The sequence below is a fragment of the Neovison vison genome, chromosome 5 (genome assembly GCF_020171115.1).
Source record: "Neovison vison isolate M4711 chromosome 5, ASM_NN_V1, whole genome shotgun sequence".
In the NCBI taxonomy this organism is placed as follows: Eukaryota; Metazoa; Chordata; class Mammalia; order Carnivora; family Mustelidae; genus Neogale; species Neogale vison.
This window is the reverse complement of record NC_058095.1, coordinates 36646508-36667904: the sequence shown is the minus strand read 5'-3', so window position 1 is coordinate 36667904 and position 21397 is coordinate 36646508. Positions and strand designations below refer to the sequence as shown.

The following is a 21397-nucleotide window of genomic DNA, read 5'->3' as shown; positions in this document are numbered from 1 at the left end:
GCTTGATCCCAGAAAACCGGATCATGTCTTGAGCCAAAGGCAGATATTTAACTGACTGAGCTATCTTGGTGCCCCTTGGCTGGTTCATTTCTTTTGTGCAGAAGCTTATCAATGTCCTAATTTTCCTATAGGGATTTTTATTGATTTATTTTTCCTCTTACTGATCAAATGGCATATACATGATATGCCATTATGCCTTGTATACCATGTTTCATTGATTTCAAGGCACGTATTTTATCTAGTATTGAAATGGGGCTTTATTTTATAGTTGACTTGTAATATAATATGGTAGTATTCCCCTCGCTTTTTTTCTTGAAAAGTTACTTTTTTTTTTCTTAAATATTTTATTTATTTGATTGAGAGAGAGAGAGAGTATAAGCAGGGGAAGCAGCAGAACTTCCCACTGAGTAGGGACTTGTGGGGCTTGATCTCAGGAGCCTGAAGGCAGCCACTTAACCAACTGAGCCACCCAGGTGCCTCTTGAAATGTTACTATTAAATCAGCATATCTGATAGTCCATAGTGTCTTTAAAGTGAGAAGTACAATATATTGCAATTATTCTTCTCAGTCTTTTTGGCCATATGGAAATTATTTTTGTGAGTGTGTATAGAATATATAGTATTTCCAAAAAAAAAAAAAAAGAATATATAGTATTTCCTTTCTAGTTCCTACTTTGTTGTTACACTTAGAAATGTTTATCTTAAAAAAAACGTTGGGGGGGAACCTTGGCTGGCTCAGTTGGTAGAGTATATGACTGGATCTTGGGGTGGTAAATTTTTTTTTTTTTTTAAAAGATTTTATTTATTTATTTGACAGAAAGAGATCACAGTAGACAGAGAGGCAGGCAGAGAGAGAGAGAGAGAGAGGGAAGCAGGCTCCCTGCTGAGCAGGGAGCCCGATGCGGGACTCGATCCCAGGACCCTGAGATCATGACCTGAGCCGAAGGCAGCGGCTTAACCCACTGAGCCACCCAGGTGCCCCATTGGGGTGGTAAATTTGAGCCCCACTTTGGGCATAGAGATTACTTAAAAAAAATTTTTTTTTTAAAGATTTTATTTATTTATTTGATAGAGACACAGTGAGAGAGGGAACACAAGCAAGGGGAGTGTGAGAGGGAGAAGCAGGCTTCCCACTGAGCAGGGAGCCCGGTATGGGGCTTGATCCCATTACCCCAGGATCATGATCTCCCATCCAAGTACTAACCAGGCCCGACCCTGCTACCCCAGGATCATGATCTGAACTGAAGGCAGATGCTTAACGGCTGAGCCACCCAGGCGCCCCCACAAAATTTTTTTTAATGCAAAAAAATGTTTCTCTTTCTTCAGGTTTAAAGAAACGGTTACCTATATTTTCTTCTAATGTTTTTGTGGCTTCATGTTTCACATTTAAGTCTTTAGTACACTCAAGTTCATTTTGGGTATGGTATCATGTGTACGGATATATATAGATATATATAAACATACATATGTATGTTTATTTATTTACTCCCCAGAAAGGTAGATATTTCACCTTCATTTATTGAATAATCCACTTCTTGCCATTGACTTGAAAGGCTGATAGTAATATTTACTCAGTAATTTTGTATGTTGATTCAGTGTCTGAGGAAAAACACTCTGATGTCGGGTTTGAGAAGCCACTTTTGAAATAGAGTATTTGAACATTAATTTTACATATCACAGCCATGTTAGAGAATACATTTATGAGAGGAAAGTGTGCTTCATGTATTTTTACTTGCTGTTAGAATTTTTTTGGTTGTTTTAGATTGTGATTAAGCCAAGCTCCTTGAGTAGGATGAAGACTATCTTCACACAGGAAATTTTTACTGAGCAGGTACTTCTTTTCACTTTATTCTTAGGTATTTCTTTAACTTTCTTTTACAACATTCTTTGGGGGGAAATTTGTTTATCTCAGCTTAAGAGAATGCTTGTTCTATTTCATTTTAGTTTCCAATGATAGTTAATTTAATCTTCATTTTTTATTAAATTTTTTTTTCAAAGATTTTCTTTACTTATCTGAGGGAGAGAGAGAGAGAGGGCCTAAGTGTGGGGAGTGGGCAGAAGGAGAGGGACAAAGAGACTCTCCGCAGAGCAGGAAGCCAGATATGGAGGCGGGGGGGTCGGGGGGTGATCCCAGGACCTTGAGATCATGAACCGACCCCAAGACAGATGCTTAACTGATGGAGCCACTCAGGCACCTCAGTTTATTTATCTTTTAAAATTTCTATAAAGAATCATCCCATTTACTTATTACATACAAAAGCATGCTTTAAATTTATATGTTTTGGAGATGTTGAATAAATGCTTAAGAATATGGTCTTTGGTATTGGTAGGATCTCACATGGGGTAATCATTCGGGTTTGTGAGGAGAAAAATAAAACGTTTAAAATTTTAGACTGTAACATTTATTTTTATATAAATTATAAGCTGGGGTCTAAATTCTTTATTTTTAAAAAAATTTTTTTTTATTAGGCTGGGCATGGAACCTATTTGGGGGCTGGAACTTATGACCTGGAAATAAAGACTTGAGCTGAGATCAAGAGTGCTTAACTGATGCTTAACTGACAGCCACTCAGGCACCCCTGAATTCTTTATTGTTATATTTACATGTTCTTATTTTGCCTTAGCACTTTTGTCCATATGTAAACCTGAGGATATTTTATTTTTTCAGCAAAAGAGACAATTCTGAAATTGAAAACTAATTCCCAGATTAGTCAGTTTAAACTTGGGGTTACAAAAAGCATATATATTTTTGAAAAAAATGAGATATTTGAGAATGCTCATAGGTGCATAAGTGTTGCTTCTTTTAGGATGATATTCTCATCCCTATACCACATTTTCCTTTCTTCCCTCAATACACATACACTCCCACAAAACAGACATAAATAGTGCATAGGAGACTCAGAAGTTATTTTTTATGTTTTTATTTGAACTCACTGGACTTTGGGGAGGGTCTTTGAAAACAATGAGAATAACAATAAAAATCCCTGTTTATATTTATGTGATCATTTATATCACATATAAAGAATTTATGTCACATATAAAGAACTGATACTTTATAATTCACATATGTTTTTCAAACATATTTTTTTTTAAAGATTTTATTTATTTATTGGACAGACAGAGATCACAAGTAGGCAGAAAGGCAGGCAGAGAGAGAGGAGGAAGCAGGCTCCCCACTGAGCAGAGAGCCTGATGTGGGGCTCGAACCCAGGAATCTGGGATCATGACCTGAGTTGAAGGCAGAGGCTTAACCCACTGAGCCACCCAGGTGCCCCTCAAACATATTTTTTAATTTTTTCCCCTCACAAAAACTTTTTGAGGCAGGTGAGACTGTACTGTACCATTTTATAGGTGGGTATGAGGACTGTATTGTCCCGTTTTATAGATGTGAAAATAGGCTGGAAGATAAAGTGACTTATCTGAAGTCACTGAGCCCAGATTTTAGAATTCCAAATTTTGTGTGTTTTTACCTTACTACATTAATGTCAACATACCTATGTTTAAAAACAATTTAAAAAATTAGAGTGTTTTACAAATCCCTAAATGTATGCTGCCTTATCATCTAGAAATAATCAAATCTTGTAACAATTAGTTTTTCTCATTCATTCCTAAGGACCACATTTGTATTAAGTATTGACACTCTCCCTGCTAATCCTCTCTCTTACAGAATAGTTTTATATTTGCTTCTGTCATACGTATTAATACTATTTTCCCTTTTAGGTTGTCACAGCTCATGCTGTTCGGGTCCCTGTCACCAGCAACCTGAGTGCCAACATTACTGGATTTTTGCCTATTCATTGTATTTACCAGCTTCTCAGGAGTCGTTCCTTTACCAAGCACAAAGTGTCAATAAAAGTATGATCTTAAATTTATATAACAAGCTACAACCCAAGTTTATTTATTTATTTTTTTCTAGCTCTTTTTCAGTTTATAGACTTCTACTGTGGGTTTTGTGTTTATGAAATATGTCTAATTACTAATCATTTATATGTAGTACTAGTATAATTTCAGATTTTTTTAAACAATATAACTCTAAAGTTATTGACAAAATGTACAGTATTACTAATCCATTTAAAATTTCGATAATATCATGTGGCTATTTCTTTAAAACTTGGTAAAAAATTGCCATTTTCTTTTTTTTTTATGATTTTATTTATTTATTTGACACAGAGAGGGAAATAGCGAGAGAGGGAATATAAGCAGTGGGAGTAGGAGAGGGAGAAGCAGACTTCCTGCTGAACAGGAGCCCGATGTGGGGCTTGATCCCAGGACTTTTGGATCATGATCCGAGCCAAAGGCAGACGCTTAATGACTGAGCCACCCAGGCACCCAAAATTGCCATTTTCTATACTTTGGTTTTGTTCACCAAACTGAGAAAGTTCATTATCAGCCATGACCAGCATTTGTACTTTTGTCACAAGGACAGCTAACACCTAATATACATATTTGGACATATTTTCCATTAATTATAGTTGGCTATGTCAAACAGTTAAAAGGCCTTCTAAAGAGACAGATAAGTCCCAAGAAGGTAAAGAGATCTGAGCCTTTTCTAGCGGCTCTTCTATTTATAAAGAATAATCAACAATATATGCATTGATATATCACCTTTAACTATCCTTGTTTTCATGATTTAGTGGAGTTATTTTTCTAGGTAGATTGTATCTTCTACTTCTTTATGTTTTTAGCACATGAAATAGATTAAGAGTCTGAATGCACACCCAGTGTATCCACATGTCCTCTGTCCATGTGTAGTTAAATGATGGTCTCCTGTAAGTGGTTGCCAAGGCCACTTTTTTTTTTTTAAAGATTTTATTTATTTATTTGACAGACAGAGATCACAAATAGGCCGTGAGGCAGGCAGAGAGAGAGGAGGAAGCCAGCTCCCCGCTGAGCAGAGAGCCCGATGCGGAGCTCAATCCCAGGACTCCGGGATCATGACCTGAGCCGAAGGCAGAGGCTTTAAGCCACTGAGCCACCCAGGCAGCCCCAAGGCCACTTTCTTAATCTGCCTCAGGATTTGCTGTGAAGAACTATCTCTCTCCCTCAATTCCTCTGTGCTGTGGGGTCTTCTACAACACAGATAGTGCTCAAAATACAGATATAGTAGGGACTTAAAATATTTTTCTTGCTACTTAAAAACGAATACAGTAAAAACCTCAAATCCAAATTCAAAACCCAAATTCCTCATTATAGATTTATCTTCCACTGGACAATAGTCTTGATTAGGATATAAAAGTAATTCATATTTTTAGATCAAAGACAGATGTGAAACTAGGTAATATATTTGTAGCTGCTAGAAGTTAATAGTTTCACTGATTCATAAATCATGTAAATTGTGTGTTCTTAATAAAGTTTGCTTTTTCTTATTGCCATAAGTGATTTACTGCCTATAACCTTCTTTTTTAGGACTGGATCTATAGGCAGCTGTGTGAAACCACTACTCCGCTTCATCCTCAATTACTTCCTCTGATTGATGTGTACATAAATTCCATACTTACTCCTGCATCTAAATCTAATCCAGAAGCCACAAATCAGCCAGTTACAGAACAGGAGATCCTCAGTATTTTCCAAGGAGTCATTGGGGTAACAGTAGTACTCGTACATGGATTAGCTGATTTTTCTTTTATTCTTCTGACTTGTTCCATATTTTTCCTTGGATTATTAGAGGACTTCTAGGTGGTTCTGACTTTGAAATGGAATTACATTTCTTCAGATCACTTATGAAATTACAAGTATACTATTAGTTCCAAGTAGTTTGTTGAAGAGGTACTTTCTGAGGAAATCTTCGAAAGAGCTCCACTTTAAAGTCTAAAGAGTGCCCTGTAGAGTTGTGCCTAACAAAGGAGTATGTGACATCTCAACATGGTCAACAGAGGTTTATTTAGCTTCCTGGGAATCTAAGATCTAGGTAGATTCAAATGGGAAATTTGAAGAAAATCTTTTTTCTCCATCTTTTAAGAGAGAAAAAGTAGTTGTATTTTTCACAAATGTATTCAAATGCACACTATGTTTTTTTTAGGAGTTATTTTCTTCCTGGTAATTCCAGGTAATATTTGAGACTTCTGTAAACCTTTTTCAGAAGCAGCTTGATGGATTTGCTGTTAAGGAACAGCTGAAGTCTTTTTTATAATCGTAAAGACTGTTAGGCATGTTGCCTTTGCTCTCCCATGCCACCTCAAATTGAAACTTCAGGTTGTCTCTTTGAGTTTAATGCAAACATAGCAATGTTTCTCCTGTTTTAGCTGAGCTTGGGAACAGTAACTGAATAGTCTATTTAAAATGCTTTTACCATCAAGAAAGCACTCATGAAATTTAACAGTATCTTACGTGTTTATAATCTTACTTCCAGGCTGATAGCATCCGCCTTAACCAACGTTTTAGCATCACAGCACAGCTCTTGGTGCTTTACTATGTATTGTCTTATGAGGAAGCTCTGCTAGCAAACACAAAGACTTTAGGTAAGTTGTACTTATTCATAGGGGAGTGTTTCTAGTGCTAGTTCATTTTATTTGTTTACATTTTGTTACTTTCCAAGCTGTCATGTGAGAAAATAAGGTCAAATATTCTAACAGGCTCCAGGACCATTCTGTAGTCTTTGTAGCATGGGCACTATGTACTCTGATGCGTAAATACATGTGTAGATGGGTACATAACCACCCTTTAAGTCTCAGCCCTCTTTTTAGCAGCCTAAATTAATAACTGATTATCTGTATTTTATTAATTTTAGGGACCTTAACTAAGTGCTGATAAATTAAGAGATAAACCTAAAGGAAATATAATGGAAAATTTATTTTTTTTGCTTGATTTCAGTCTTTGCCCTGCCTTCCTTCCATTAGGTGAAGAATAGCAATCTAATCAAAAACAGAAAAAAAAAACAGAAGAGTTTCATTTTGCCATTAAAATTATCATTGAACTGGGCTTTCAAATTTAACTACTTTCTATAGTATCAGAAGATCAGATTTAACCTAGATGATTTCCAGTATAAAGCAGTGTGTTTTTCTATATTTGAAAAAAAAGGGTGCCTGAGTGGCTTAGTGGGTTGGGCCGCTGCCTTTGGCTCGGGTCATGATCTCAGGCTCCTGAGATCGAGTCCCACATCGGGCTCTCTGCTCGGCAGGGAGCCTGCTTCCTCCAATCTCTCTCTCTGCCTGCCTCTCTGCCTACTTGTAATCTCTCTCTGTCAAATAAATAAATAAAATCTTAAAAAAAAAAGAAAAAGAAAAAAAATTCACTTGTTTTTTAGGGTAGTTAGTTAAAAAACAAGATAGGAGCCACTAGACGGCTCAGTCAGTTAAGCATCTGCTTTCGGCTCAAGTCGTGTTCTCAGGGTCCTGGGATAAAGCCCCGCCTTGGGCTTCCTGCTCAGCTTTGTGCTGGGGAGTCTGCTTCTCCCTCTCCCTGTGCCCACTGCTCCTCCTCCTTGTGTGTGTTCTTTCTCCCTCTCTGACAAATAAATAAATAAAATTAAAAAAATATACATGATGGAGATGAGACAGAGAAAGATAGTGTTGATTGGCAGCTACTTTTACTCTGTGGGATATAAGAATCCACTGAAGGTTTTTGACCATGAGGATTTTTATTTTTAAGTAATCACTACACCCAATGTGGGGCTCAAACTCACAACCCTGAGAGCAAGAGTTGCATGCTCCACAAACTGAGCCAGCCAGGCACCCCTAAGATGGACTTGATTTTTTAAAAAAGGAATTGTTGGGGCACCTGGGGGTACAGTGGGTTGAAACCTCTGCCTTTGGCTCAGGTCATGATCCCAGGGTCCTGGGATCGAGCCCTGCATCAGGCTCTCTGCTCAGCGGGGAGCCTGCTTCCTCGTCTCTCTCTGCCTGCTTCACTGCCTACTTGTGATCTCTGTCAAATAAATAAATAAAATCTTAAAAAAAAAAAAGAATTGTTTTCTAGTTGAAGATAGAAGTTGTGAGAGAAAGGAGTTAAATTCATATTGCCCACTGCGGGGCGCCTGGGTGGCTCAGTGGGTTAAGCCGCTGCCTTCGGCTCAGGTCATGATCTCAGGGTCCTGGGATCGAGTCCCGCGTCGGGCTCCCTGCTCGGCGGGGGGCCTGCTTCCCTTCCTCTCTCTCTGCCTGCCTCTCTGCCTACTTGTGATCTCTCTCTGTCAAATAAATAAATAAAATCTTTTTTTTTTTTTTTTTATTTGACAGACAGAGATCACAAGTAGGCAGAGAGAGAGAGAGGAGGAAGCAGGCTCCCTGCCAAGCAGAGAGCCCGACGCGGGGCTCGATCCCAGGACCCTGGGATCATGACCTGAGCCGAAGGCAGAGGCTTTAACCCACTGAGCCACCCAGGCGCCCCAATAAATAAAATCTTTAAAAAAAAAAAAAAAGAGTCACTGCGATAATATGTAATTAAATTAAGACTGTTGGAGTCACGAAGCTTTAAGCCATATGGTCATGACTGAATTTAGTTTTCCTAATTAGATTTGGGAGAGTCTTGAGTTACTTATCAGGGTTTTTGTTTAATTTTGTTTTGTTTGATTTTGTGTTTTAGTGTAGGGCACTCCTGCAGATGGCTTCTCTCACTTAGGACTTTTCTCCTCAATGGTTTTAATATGGAGGCATTTTCCAGATCTTGCCCTTAGATATGTTCTTGCTCTTACTGTGTATCCATTATTTCTTCATTTTTTGTGAAGCATATTCACAGATTAAGTGAGTTAGAAGTAACCTAATGTTGTTTTTGTTCCATTTAGGTCGAAGGTTAAGATTTCTATTGTTTATTACACTGTTCTTATCTTACACTTTGTATCTTTGACTGACAGCTGCCATGCAAAGAAAGCCCAAATCATATTCGTCATCTTTAATGGATCAGATTCCCATCAAATTCCTTATTCGACAGGCTCAAGGGCTGCAGCAGGAGTTGGGAGGTATTTTGTGTTTCTTGCTTTTTACTGCTGATGTTTATTGTTAAAAAATATCTTTCTGTTGGGGGGCCTGGGTGGCTCAGTGAGTTAAAGCCTCTGCCTTTGGCTCAGGTCATGATCCCAGGGTCCTGGGATTGAGTCCTACATCCGGCTCTCTGCTCAGCAGGAAGCCTGCTTCCCTTCCTCTCTCTCTGCCTGCCTCTCTACTTACTTGTGATGTCTGTCAAATAAATAAATAAAATCTTTAAAAAAACCCCAAAAAACCCCCTTATTGTTTACAGCGTTATGAAGTAGAATATATGCTCGGTGGTAAAAACAAAAACAAAAAAAAGACAATTCAGGAGCGAAATTCCTCTTTACCTTCCTCACTATCTTACTACTTGCATTCCTCCTTCCCCAAAACCAAGTTTTATTTTGGTATGTAATTTTAGACATTTTTCTATAAGTTTTATGATATGAAATTGCAGGTATCCAACCCTTTTGACCTGCAAAAATAGTTTCATATAGTTGAAGCTAATAGATAAACACATGAATAAAAAATTATTTTTTTAAACTATGAATGGCATTATACCCTATCTCTTTTGAGAATTTTTTTTTTCCTCTTGGACTCTTGGAAATCTTTTATGCCAGTACATGTAGATCTACCTTATTGCTTTTATTTCCTCCAAAATATTCCACATCTTGGAATTACTGTTTTTTCTATAAAATTGTCAGATATATAGTAATATTTTTTGAAAAAAAATTGTTTTTTGATTTAACACCTCTTTTTTATAATGTTTGAATATGGGTTTCTTGTTTGTTTCTATGAAGTTGGAGTTTTCTTTTTCTTTGTTTGTTATGGTTGATTTCAAGCAGGAACAAAGATAACCTTATTTGGTCACCTTTAACCAGATATGTGCATTTATTTACTTACATCTTTGCATAAACTAATGTTATATTTGGCAATGTTTGGTGACTAACATTTTATTGAAGAGATTATGAAGTGTAGATTAATTTTCACTTGGTAAGCAGTCATTTTGTGACTGTTTTGAGATACTCTTAACTATACGTGTAGTTGTGCATTTAGATATTTAAATGTTTAATAGTACTTTTGATTGTTGCAGCATTTTTTCAGACAGAAATATTAATTTTAATCAGTTTCTATGACAGAGGAAGTGGATACTTTCCCTACTGGGACTAAGTGGTATGATTTTATCTAAGTTGCATAATAAGGAGATAATTGGATGAAAAGTACTTTTATTACAACTAATACTTTTACTACTGCTCTTACAACTCTGGTGAGGATGATAATAATAATATAGTAACAACAATATTTATTAGGTATGTATGTACCAAACACTTGACATAGTGCATACTTCATATATCTATTCATATATACTTCATGTATATATTCATATACTTCATATATCTAAATAGACCTTTTTTATAGAATCATTTATCACTAAAAGTAATAGTCATGAATAGCCAAACTGCACTATAAGCAAAAGGTTAGAAAGAATGCTTTGATTTAGTAAAAGGAAGTTTCCCATTTCTTTTGATCTTCCTTCACTTTCTTGAAGGAAGACAAACGCACTCTTGTAGATATCATCCATACTGCTTTGGTGGGCTGACATACTTAGCTGTGTCTTTCAGTCTGTTTCCTTACAGTAGAATGGAGACAATATTGCTTACCTTGAAGGGACATTAGCGAGAAATGAAAAAATGTACATAAACTGTCCGAGATCTTTTAGGCATTCCAGGTGGGCAACTTTGATTTTACCTATCTGCAACAGTGATTCTGAAGTGGGTTGGAAAAGAGCATGTGTCATGTGTTTTTCTGTAGAAGCCTACCAGAAGTTTTGAATAAGGCCTTTCTCAGACCATATACGATCTCCCCCAAATGGACATTCTTTTCTCCTTTTTTTCTTTCCTCCCCAGTCAACTCTTGAACTACTGCGATGTCAAATGTTTCCTGATGGGAGACTTTTATGTTGGGATAGGGTGGAAGGAAGAAAGATTGAGAACTTTTGATAAAACTCGTAGCTTTCACCTTTTTGTGTATCAGATCACTTGGGGATCTTTATTTAAGCAGATTCTCTGACTGAATTATGCAACAGAAATTCTCAAACGGTAGTACATGCACAAGATGTGTACATTTCTTTGGTTTGCCAAAAATGAAAGGGACAAAAGAGAGTGGAGTGAGGAGAGAAGTTTGAGTATTTGAGAATGAAGAATCCAGTTGACTTCTTGTAAATTTTCAAGGGCTACATTCTGCTTTACTACGTCTCCTTGCAACTAATTACCCACATTTATGCATTGTGGATGATTGGATCTGTGAAGAAGAAATCACGGGGACTGATGCCCTGTTAAGGCGAATGTTACTGACTAATAATGCCAAAAACCACTCTCCGAAACAACTTCAAGAAGGTATAGTAAATTGGATACTCCTTTTACCCCTCTTCTAGGACAAAGAGATATTAGGCTCCTTGAAATCTTAAAATCATGCAGAATTTTCCTGGCTGTGAAACAATGTTTGGCCAATATATTTTAAGTAATTTTTTTTTTTTAAATTTTAGTTTTTTCAGTGTTTTAGGATACCTTCTTTTTGTTTTTGTTTTTTTACGGATTTTATTTATTTATTTGACAGACAGAGATCACAAGTAGGTAGAGAGACAGGCAGAGAGACAGAGAGGAGGAAGCAGGCTCCCTGCTGAGCAGAGAGCCTGACGCGGGACTCGATCCCAGGACCCTGAGATCATGACCTGAGCTGAAGGCAGAGGCTTAACCCACTGAGCCACCCAGGCGCCCTATTTTAAGTAATTTTTGAGTTGGGGAGGAGTAGAGGGAGAGGGACAAGCAGACTATGCACTGAGCATGGAGCCCTACTTGGGACTTGATCTCAAGACCCTGAGATCATGACCTGAGTGGAAATCAATAGTTGGACATTTTAACTGACTTATGCACCCAGGCACCTCAGGCATTTTAACCTTTTCTTTCTGACGTGCTTGTGTCTTTTTTTTTCTCATAGTTTCTATGTTAGCATCACTAAACAGGTCATGTGGTTTTAGGAAGGTCCTAAACTGCTCAGGAATAAATGCTATGGAATAGAGCAGTGTACTTGTCGTTAATGGATAATGTTCAAGCACAGTCGAATAGAAATATGATACGAGCCACACATATAATTTTAAACTTTCTACAGTCACACTAAAAAAGTAAAACACAGGCAAAGGTTGTTTTTTTTAATAATTATTTTATTTAACCCAATATATCAATATATTATCATTTCATCATATAATCAATATAAAAATAGTAATGAGATATTTTACTGTTTTTCCATAGAAAGTCTTTGCAATCTGGTCTACATTTTATACTCACAGTACATGTCAGTTTGCACTAGCTACATTTTCTAAGTGTTCAGTAGCCAGATGTGGTTAGTGACTATTCTATTGAAAAGTACAGTTCTTGGGGCACCTGGGTGGCTCAGTGGGTTAAAGCCTCTGCCTTCGGCTCAGGTCATGATCTCAGGTTCCTGGGATCGAGCCCTGCATCGGGCTCTCTGCTCAGCAGGGAGCCTGCTTCCTCCTCACTCTCTGCCTGCCTCTCTCCCTACTTGTGGTCTCTGTCAAATAAATAAATAAAATCTTTAAAAATAAAAAAAAGAAAAGTACAGTTCTAGAAATTTTTGACTAACAGCAGTGTGCTGTATACTAACATCCTGTAAAAGGGGCCATCCAGTTGGGAAATATAAAAAAAATTTGAATGTTACTACTAAAAGCTATACTTGGGTATATTTTCATGTTTCAGCCAGTTTTTAAAATTAGTCTGAATCACCAAGGAAATGACATTTGTCTTTGGGTCATTAATGTGTTTTTTAAAATGGGATTTTTATAACTTTTATCTTTATGATTATTTTTATCTTTATAATATATGTATACTTAACATGAATTTTTCTTAGCTCCTTATTTTAAGTGTAGCCAAAACTTGTGGCCAGGATTCAAAGTTTTACCCTTTTTCAGCAACAGTGTTTCCTTGATTTATGTGGTGTGTAGGAAAGTATTACCAAATACTATTTGGTAAGCTGTGTAGAATTTAGATCATGACTGCTAGTTTTCCTTTTAGCATTTTCAGCTGTCCCAGTAAGTCACACACAAGTGATGCAGATTCTAGAACACTTGACTCTACTCTCTGCCAGTGAACTTATACCTTATGCAGAAGTATTAACATCCAATATGAACCAGCTGTTGAATTCAGGGGTTCCACGACGAATTCTTCAAACCGTCAATAAACTGTGGATGGTTCTTAATACTGTGATGCCTAGAAGGTAAGTTCAGTGTATTGTTTCCTGTAATAAAGAAGCATATAGCAGTGATTGTATACAATAACCTAAACTTAAATGTTGAAAAAATTATTGATTATCTGACAATATAAGTCCATTCTGAAGACCATTAATTTAAGAGCTGTTATAATTTTAAGGAAAAGAATAAACTTTATTTTAAGAAACAGAAAACTTAAAGTATTTCCAACTTGAGAAAGTTCTTTAAAAATGAGTTCTCACATATAGTCATTTGTGGCTAATTGTGATTTAGATCACCATGTGTTTTGCAATCCTTAGCATGGCTTCAAATTTTACTGCACATTAAAATCACCTGGAGAGCTTTTGAAACTCCTCATCTGAGAGCTGTAACCCATGCTAATTAAATCAGAATGTTTGTTGGTAGGAGTTACCCATTAGTTTTTGTTTTTTTTTTTTTTTTTTTTAAGGATTTCCCTAGTGATTCTAGCACACATGAAGTTTAGAGAACACTGGGTTAATTCTTTTGCCTTTAGGAAGATGTGTCTCTCCTGTTTCATATATTGCATCAAAAACACCTGTTCTTAATAGGTGATGAGGATTAAGGAGTACACCTGTGATGGGCACAGGGTATTGTTTATAGGTGGTGATTCACTAAATTGTACACCTGAAGCCAATATTACATAGTATATTAACTGGAATTTAAATAAAACAACAACAAAACCCCCCTTAAACAGAAAAACAAAACAAACAAAAAACACCTAGTCTGTGCTTTTAAAAAAAAAACCAGAATACTCGGCCGGACTTACCTGAGATTTTGATTCAATAGTTCTGGAAATATTTATGTTTTTTATTTTATTTTTCAATTTTTTTTTAAAGATTTTGTTTATTTGAGAGACAGAGAGCTGCACAAGCAGGGGAGGGGGAAGGGACAGAGGGAGAGGGAGAAGCAGACTTCCCACTGAGTAGGGAGCCCAACGTGGGGCTTGATCCCAGGACCCTGGGATCATGACCTGAGCCGAGGGCAGATGCTTAACAGACTGAGCCACCCAGGTGTCCCATATTTATGCTTTTTAAATTTAATTTTATTTATATCAGATAAATAAATGCATATAACTTAAGAACTTAAATAGTATATTCCTTTCTATTTTAAGATTGTTGCTCCCCAGAGACAGCCGTTTTCAGTTCGTTAGCCTTTTTATTCTGGCATGTATATCCCCCATCTATCTCAATAACATACTTAAAATTAGTATGATTTCTTGGCTTTCCCATTTAGAAATTATCTGTGACTTTCCACTATACAAGATGAAGAGTTAGTCCTCTTACTTCTTTCCTCCCCTATGAGTCCCTCTTCCTTCAACGCTCACTTCTTCCCTTCCTTCATTTTCCCTGACAGGGTAATACCAAAAGTTTTGGTTAAATCAGTGTTCATTGTGCCTCTTATGACTACATCAGTGTGATTTTTATAGTTGACATATGCAGTATTCTTTGATTACAGTTTCTTTCTTATACAGTTGCCTTTCTTCATACCTCAGACACAAACCCTGACTTAATACTTCCCTCTTTCATTTACTTGGGTTTTTTGTCTTGTTTTTGTGTTCTTTTTTTTTTAAAGCAATAACTGATTTAACCCTAAACTCCATTATTGAGGGAACGTTTACTTTATAATTGTTATAACATATCAGATAATGTAACAGTAACATTTTTTTCTTGCAAACATTCCTTTTCTAGCTTTCCATCGTCATGTTTTAATTTGCGACATGCACAGTAGCCATCCTGGGATTGGTTTTGTCTCTCTTTGTTGAATTCTATGTTTTTCTCTGTGTTGGTGTAGTTCCTCATTTCAGTGAGTGGAACTCACATTCAAGTTGCTTCCTGAGAAAGGGTGTTCAGGAAACTCATTTATCATTCTGCTGAATGAATTGAGCTCCCTTGTTGCTATTAATTAATCCAGTGATATATCAATTCCCACTCCTTTGTATGTGACCATTGTTTTTTCTCTTTTAAAATGTAGGTTTTCCCCTTTCACTACTTTCTGGAATTTTATGATGATCTATTTTGGTGGGTTTTTGTTTTTTTTTTTAATTCATAATGTTGGGTACTTGGTCTTTTTTTAGTCTAGGGACCAATGCCTTCATTTCTAAGGACATTTATATTTTTTTCCTTCAGTGATTTCTTTCCCTTGTTTTTTTATAATTTTTTGTAATTTTGGTTTTAAGCCTCTTATTTTTTTTTTAAGATTTTATTTATTTATTTGACAGACATATCACAAGTAGACAGAGAGGCAGGCAGAGAGAGAGAGGAGGAAGCAGGCTACCCGCTGAGCAGAAAGCCCGATGCGGGGCTCCATCCCAGGACCCTGGGATCATGACCTGAGCCGAAGGCAGAGGCTTTAATCCACTGAGCCACCCAGGTGCCCCTTAAGCCTCTTATTTTAAAACCACTGATTTTGCAGTTTTTTCCTATTCTTTTTTAAATTTGTCTTTTGAATATACTTTGAGTATTTTCTCAATGTTATCTTCTGATCTTTCTTTTGAATTTAAAAAATGTGGTATATTCTTAATCTCTAAGAACTCTTTCTTACCTGAATATTCTTAGTTTTCTATTTTATTTTATTTTCAGTGGGCTCCATGCCCATATGGAACCCAACATGGAACTTGAACTCATGACCTTGAGATCAAGAGCCAGACACTTAACTGACTGAGCTACCCAAGTGTCCCTTGCCTTAATATATTCTTGTTTCATATGTGCAATATCCTATCCTTTAAGAATATTAATATAAGCTTTAAAAAGTTTTTCATCCCTACATTCTCTGTTTCTTTGAAGTTTCTTTCTGTTTGCATATTTTAATCTTTTTCAAATGAGAGGCTTTCCTTACATGTCTGATGACTCTTGGCTGTCTACTCATATTTAAGAGTGGGCAAGCTCTTTGTGCAAAATGGGGCTGATGGACTCCTGGGCTTCACTGTAAGAGATCAGGTACCCTTCTTATTGCCATATCCTTTAGTAATTCTGATGTGCAGTCAGGTTAGTAATCACTTTTAGAGTTTATGATGTCTAATCTCAAAGTGGCATCTCACATTGAGATTTTATGATGATACAGATCCGTGGCTTATTTATGGGGCCAGATACAGTTTCAAAGTGCTAAGGTGTTAATTCATACTTTTATTTTTTATGCCATGATTATTCCATTACAACTGAGAATTTTTGAAACTACTTTGTGTTTACTGTTTATCTTCATTTGTTTTAGAGACATCCAGATAAGTTAGATTACTATAGTTCTTAATTTTTCCAAGTTAATTCCCACCTGTTTAATTTTTACTGAATATATCCTTCTAAGTTGGACTGGATGGCTGCAGGTTTCAACTATAATATAAATGTTTTTGAATATGTGTTTATCTTCTCATCAGGCTGTGGGTAATGACAGTTAATGCACTTCAGCCTTCAATAAAGTTTGTACGACAACAAAAGTATACTCAAAATGACCTGATGATAGATCCTCTCATTGTCCTAAGATGTGATCAGAGGGTACACAGGTATGTGTCATTTGAGTTTCATTTTTATTCTGGAGTTATACTTCAGAGCGTCTCAAAGAAATTGAAGAAATTCAGTTTAAACGTCTATCTTAGCGTTCTTGCGGGTGACTAGCGGTGTACGCTATGAGGTTTTTTTTTTTTTAAAGATTTTATTTATTCACTTGACAGACAGAGATCACAGGTAGGCAGAGAAGCAGGCAGAGAGAGGAAGAGGCAGGCTCCCTGCTGAGCAGAGAGCCTGATGCAGGGCTCGATCCCAGGACCCTGGGATCATGACCCAAGCTAAAGGCAGAGGCTTCAACCCACTGAGCCACCCAGGTGCCCCTATGAGATTCTTTTTATTTTTGTTTTGTCTATATTTAAGAACTATTCAGTTTAATATTTAACATGTGATTAATAAAATCTAGCCTTGTTGCTAGCATTTTTGAAAAAGGCTTCTAAAATTTGCTTATTATGAACCGTTATATGGTTTAATGCATTATATGCATTAAAACTGAAATAAGACAAATACATGAAAAGTTAAATTATATGGTCATATGCAGATAAATCATTCAGTAAGTGGATGCTATTAAAAATTCAGGAAAGATGTAGAGGAAGTGGGACCTGAGTAGTACTTGAAAGGATAGAAATGGGTTTTAGATGAACAGACACTATAATGATGGGGGTAAGGGGTTAAGGAAGGCATTGTCGGGGGGGAAAAGGAACAGTGTGAGCAAAAGTATAGAAGCACAAATGAAAAAGACTTGGAATGGAGGGGTAATTTGTTGAGAGGAGCACACTTTAGAATTGGAATGTCAAGTTAGGGGTCAGACTATGAGGGCCTTGAATGTTAGGCTAAAGAGGTCATTTAGGTGGTAACTTAAGAAGAGAAGCTTTGCATTACATGGCTTAGAGGAGAAAGAAATTGAAGTTAAGACTTAACTAGGATACACACTCTGTATGTTGTCATCTGTCTTCAACCCAAGGGATGACATTCATGAAATGAAAAAATTTGCAAAATCAGCTATGTGTGGTTTGGTGAGATCAAGATCTCATGGGAAATAGGAGTCAGGAGAATGAACAGTTTAAATGACATTAAGTATCTAATAAAATAAAAATAGCAGTAAATAATACTTCCAGAAAAGAAAAACTTTTTAAACAATTTATCAGTGTTAAAAATCCATTTATGTAAGTAACCTTTCACCTGAATTGCCTCTGGTTATTCAGGAAGTTGTTAAATTTTACTATCATAGCCTGGATTTTCTTTTACCTTGCGACCTTTTCCCCACATTAATAGATATTCTGATATTAACTGGCTACATAGTATTCCATACAGATATGCAATGCTTAACCCAGTCCCTGTTGTTGGGCATTTGTTTATTTCTATTTTTTGTTATTATCAATAGTACTGTGGTGACTATTCTATGTACTGAGTATTTCCTTAGAGCAGATTCTTTTTTTTAATTTATTTATTGAAGTAATCTCTATGCCCAACACAGGGATTGAACTCAGGACCCCAAGATCAAGAGTTGCATGCTCTTCCAACTGAGCCAACCAGGTGCCCCAGAGCAGATTCTTAAAAATGGAATTATGGGTCATGCTCATTAAGACTTATGATTCATATTTCTCATATTCATATTTTGATTCATATTCATATTTTTATTCTGCCATGCAGAAAGGCTGAAGCAGTTTACACTCCCAAAACAGTGTTTGATATTGTACTTCACTACTTTGTATAATACTTTACAATTTGCTAGGTGAAAACTTGTCTCTAATTTTATTTATTTATTTTCTTATTTAAAAAAAGATTTTATTTATTTATTTGACAGACAGAGGTCACAAATAGGCAGAGAGGCAGGCAGAGAGAGAGAGGAAGGGAAGCAGGCTCCCCACTGAGCAGAGAGCCTGATGCGGGGCTCGATCCCAGGACCCCGAGACCATGACCTGAGCGGAAGGCAGAGGCTTAACCCACTGAGCCACCCAGGCACCCCTTAGTCTAGTTTTCTATTGAAATGCTTATCTTTTTTGATTTGCAAACAGTTCTTTATAAAGGAAATTGGTTCTTTATATGTATATTGCAGGTTTTTCCTTTGTTCTGTTTTGCCTTTTAATTTTGTTAATTTTTAAAAATTTAGTTTTTTTACCAAGTGATCATCCACATCATTTTTAAAAATAACAATATAAAAATATATACACATACAGAAATACATAATGTTTAGGATTTGCTTTGAACTAACCCTTTGGTGGTGATGGGAAAGTGGATGGGGGTGCAGAAGAAATGATTGGCCATGTGTCAATAACTGTTGAAGGTAGATGATAATTTCTTGGAGATTCATTATCATATTTCCTTTGTCATGTATGTATGAAAGTTTTCATTGTATATATTAGTAAGTGAACAAACAAGAAGATCAACAGTAAGAAAAAGGTGTACAATGAAAAGTCTTGTTCGCTCTCATGTCTACCATGTTGCTATGGCTAAACCAAAATTGCTCTTTTTTTTTTTAAAGATTTTATTTATTTATTTGACAGACAGAGATCACAAGTAGGCAGAGAGGCAGGCAGAGGGAGAAAGCAGACTCCCTGCAGAGCAGAGAGCCCGATGTGGGGCTCGATCCCAGGACCCTGAGATCATGACCTGAGCCGAAGGCAGTGGCTTAACCCACTGAGCCACCCAGGCGCCCCCCAAAATTGCTCTTTGACCTCTTGATCAATCCCTGTTCCATCTCCAGAGGAAATACTAGTGTGTATGTAGCTTTACTTTCTATGTATTTACAAATTTATAAGTAAGACTACTACTTCTTTCAGTGGTTTTTAAAAAAATAAGTATTATTATATTGTATTGCATTATTTTGTTCTTTTTTAAAAAAGTTGATATTGTTCACATGTTCTCCATATTGATATGCATAGGTCTAATTTATTTGTTTTCACTGCCGCATTGTAATCCATATGTAAATTACGAGGCTTGTCCTCCAGAAACTCTGATTCAGAATTTTGGAGTGGAGCTTGAGATTTTTGGAGACATTGCCATAGTTTTTTAATAGTGACGCATATGGGCGCCTGGGTGGCTCAGTGGGTTAAGCCGCTGCCTTTGGCTCAGGTCATGATCTCAGGGTCCTGGGATCGAGTCCCGCGTCGGGCTCTCTGCTCAGCAGGGAGCCTGCTTCCTCCTCTCTCTCTCTCTCTCTCTCTGCCTGCCTCTCCATCTACTTGTGATTTCTCTCTGTCAAATAAATAAATAAAATCTTTTAAAAAAAAAATAGTGACGCATATTTTTTTCACTATAAATACATAGATGTTTACTGTACTAAATTTGGGCATTTCAGAAAAACTATTGATATACTGATGAACATTTAAGCTGTTTCCATTGTTACAATGCTATAAACATACCTATACTGCCTGTTAATGCACTCATGCTAGTTCCTTCTGTGATAAACTGAGATGTGGCATTATCAGGTTATTCTAAGGGCTTGACTTTTTTTTTTTTTTTTTTAGATTTTTTTTATTAGAGAGTGTGCACACGCGCGCGCGCACACATCCACCCACCCACACCCACACACACACACACACAGGAACGCAGGCACAAGTTGGGGGAGGGGCAGAGCACAATAGACTCCCTGCTGAGCGCAGAGTGCAATAGGGGTTGGAACCCAGGACCCTGAGGGACCTGAATCAAAGGCAGGTGCTTAAATGACTGAGCCACCCAGTTGCTCCAGGGCTTGGCTTTTTACATTTTAGTGGTTACTAATTTATCATTTTTTTTCCTTTTTTATATTTCTTATATTTGTTCTTTTTTTTTTTTAATTTTTAAAATTTATTTGACAGACAGAGATCACAAGTAGGCAGAGGGACAGGCGTAGAGAGAGGAAGGGAAGCCGGTTCCTGGGCAAGCAGAGAGCCCGATGTGGGGCTTGATCTCTGGACCCTGGGATCATGACCTGAGCCAAAGGCAGAGGCTTTAACCCAATGAGCCACCCAGGCGCCCCTTATATTTGTTCTTATCTCACTTAATCCGTAACAACTTTTGAGGTATGAATAACTGCTCCTTTTATAGAAGAAGAAACCAAGGTTTTGTAAATAAGTTATCCCGGGTCAAGTGGATGAAGTACTTTTGGAATAGCAAGTTGTCTTGCTCCAAAGAAGAAACAGGAGTAGAAAGAATAAATATTCTGTTCTGGTCTCCTTATTCTTTTTTTTTTTAAAGATTTTATTTATTTATTTGACAGAGAGAGAGAGAGATCAAGTAGGCAGAGAGACAGGCAGAGAGAGAGGGGGAAGCAGGCTCCCTGCTGAGCAGAGAGCTCCATGCGGGGCTCGATCCCAGTACCCTGGGATCATGACCTGAGCCAATGGAAGAGGCTTTAACCCACAGAGCCACCCAGGTGCCCCTAGTCTCCTTATTCTTTTTTTTAAAGATTTTATTTATTTATTTGTTAGAGAGAGAGAGAGAAAGCACAGGCAGACAGAATGGCAGGCTAGAGGCAGAGGGAGAAGCAGGCTCCCTGCTGACCAAGGAGCCCGATGTGGGACTCGATCCCAGGATGCTGGGATCATGACCTGAGCCGAAGGCAGCTGCTTAACCAACTGAGCCACCCAGGCGTCCCTAGTGTCCTTATTCTTATTAATAATAGAACATTTCTCTTTCGGACAGCTGCTTTGTAGGTTCCTATTTAAGAGATTTACTCTTAGTGCCATTTTTTGCAAAAAAGGAATCTTTTCTCTAGGG

The 21397-nt window shown here is 37.1% G+C and overlaps 1 protein-coding gene across 4 annotated transcripts in view; it reads left to right on the top strand.

Annotated features, from left to right (window-relative positions):
- Nucleotides 1-21397, top strand: part of INTS2 (integrator complex subunit 2) — a 50740-nt gene that overhangs the window by 22042 nt on the left and 7301 nt on the right. For 3 of the 4 annotated variants that reach the window (XM_044248529.1, XM_044248526.1, XM_044248527.1), the window contains exons 12-19: nt 1762-1830; nt 3720-3854; nt 5406-5582; nt 6349-6457; nt 8788-8892; nt 11131-11295; nt 12988-13189; nt 16570-16695. In XM_044248529.1, coding sequence (XP_044104464.1) covers nt 1762-1830; nt 3720-3854; nt 5406-5582; nt 6349-6457; nt 8788-8892; nt 11131-11295; nt 12988-13189; nt 16570-16695 — 1088 coding nt within the window. The remainder of the gene's footprint in view (nt 1-1761; nt 1831-3719; nt 3855-5405; nt 5583-6348; nt 6458-8787; nt 8893-11130; nt 11296-12987; nt 13190-16569; nt 16696-21397) is intronic. The other variant, XM_044248528.1, reaches the window with a different exon arrangement.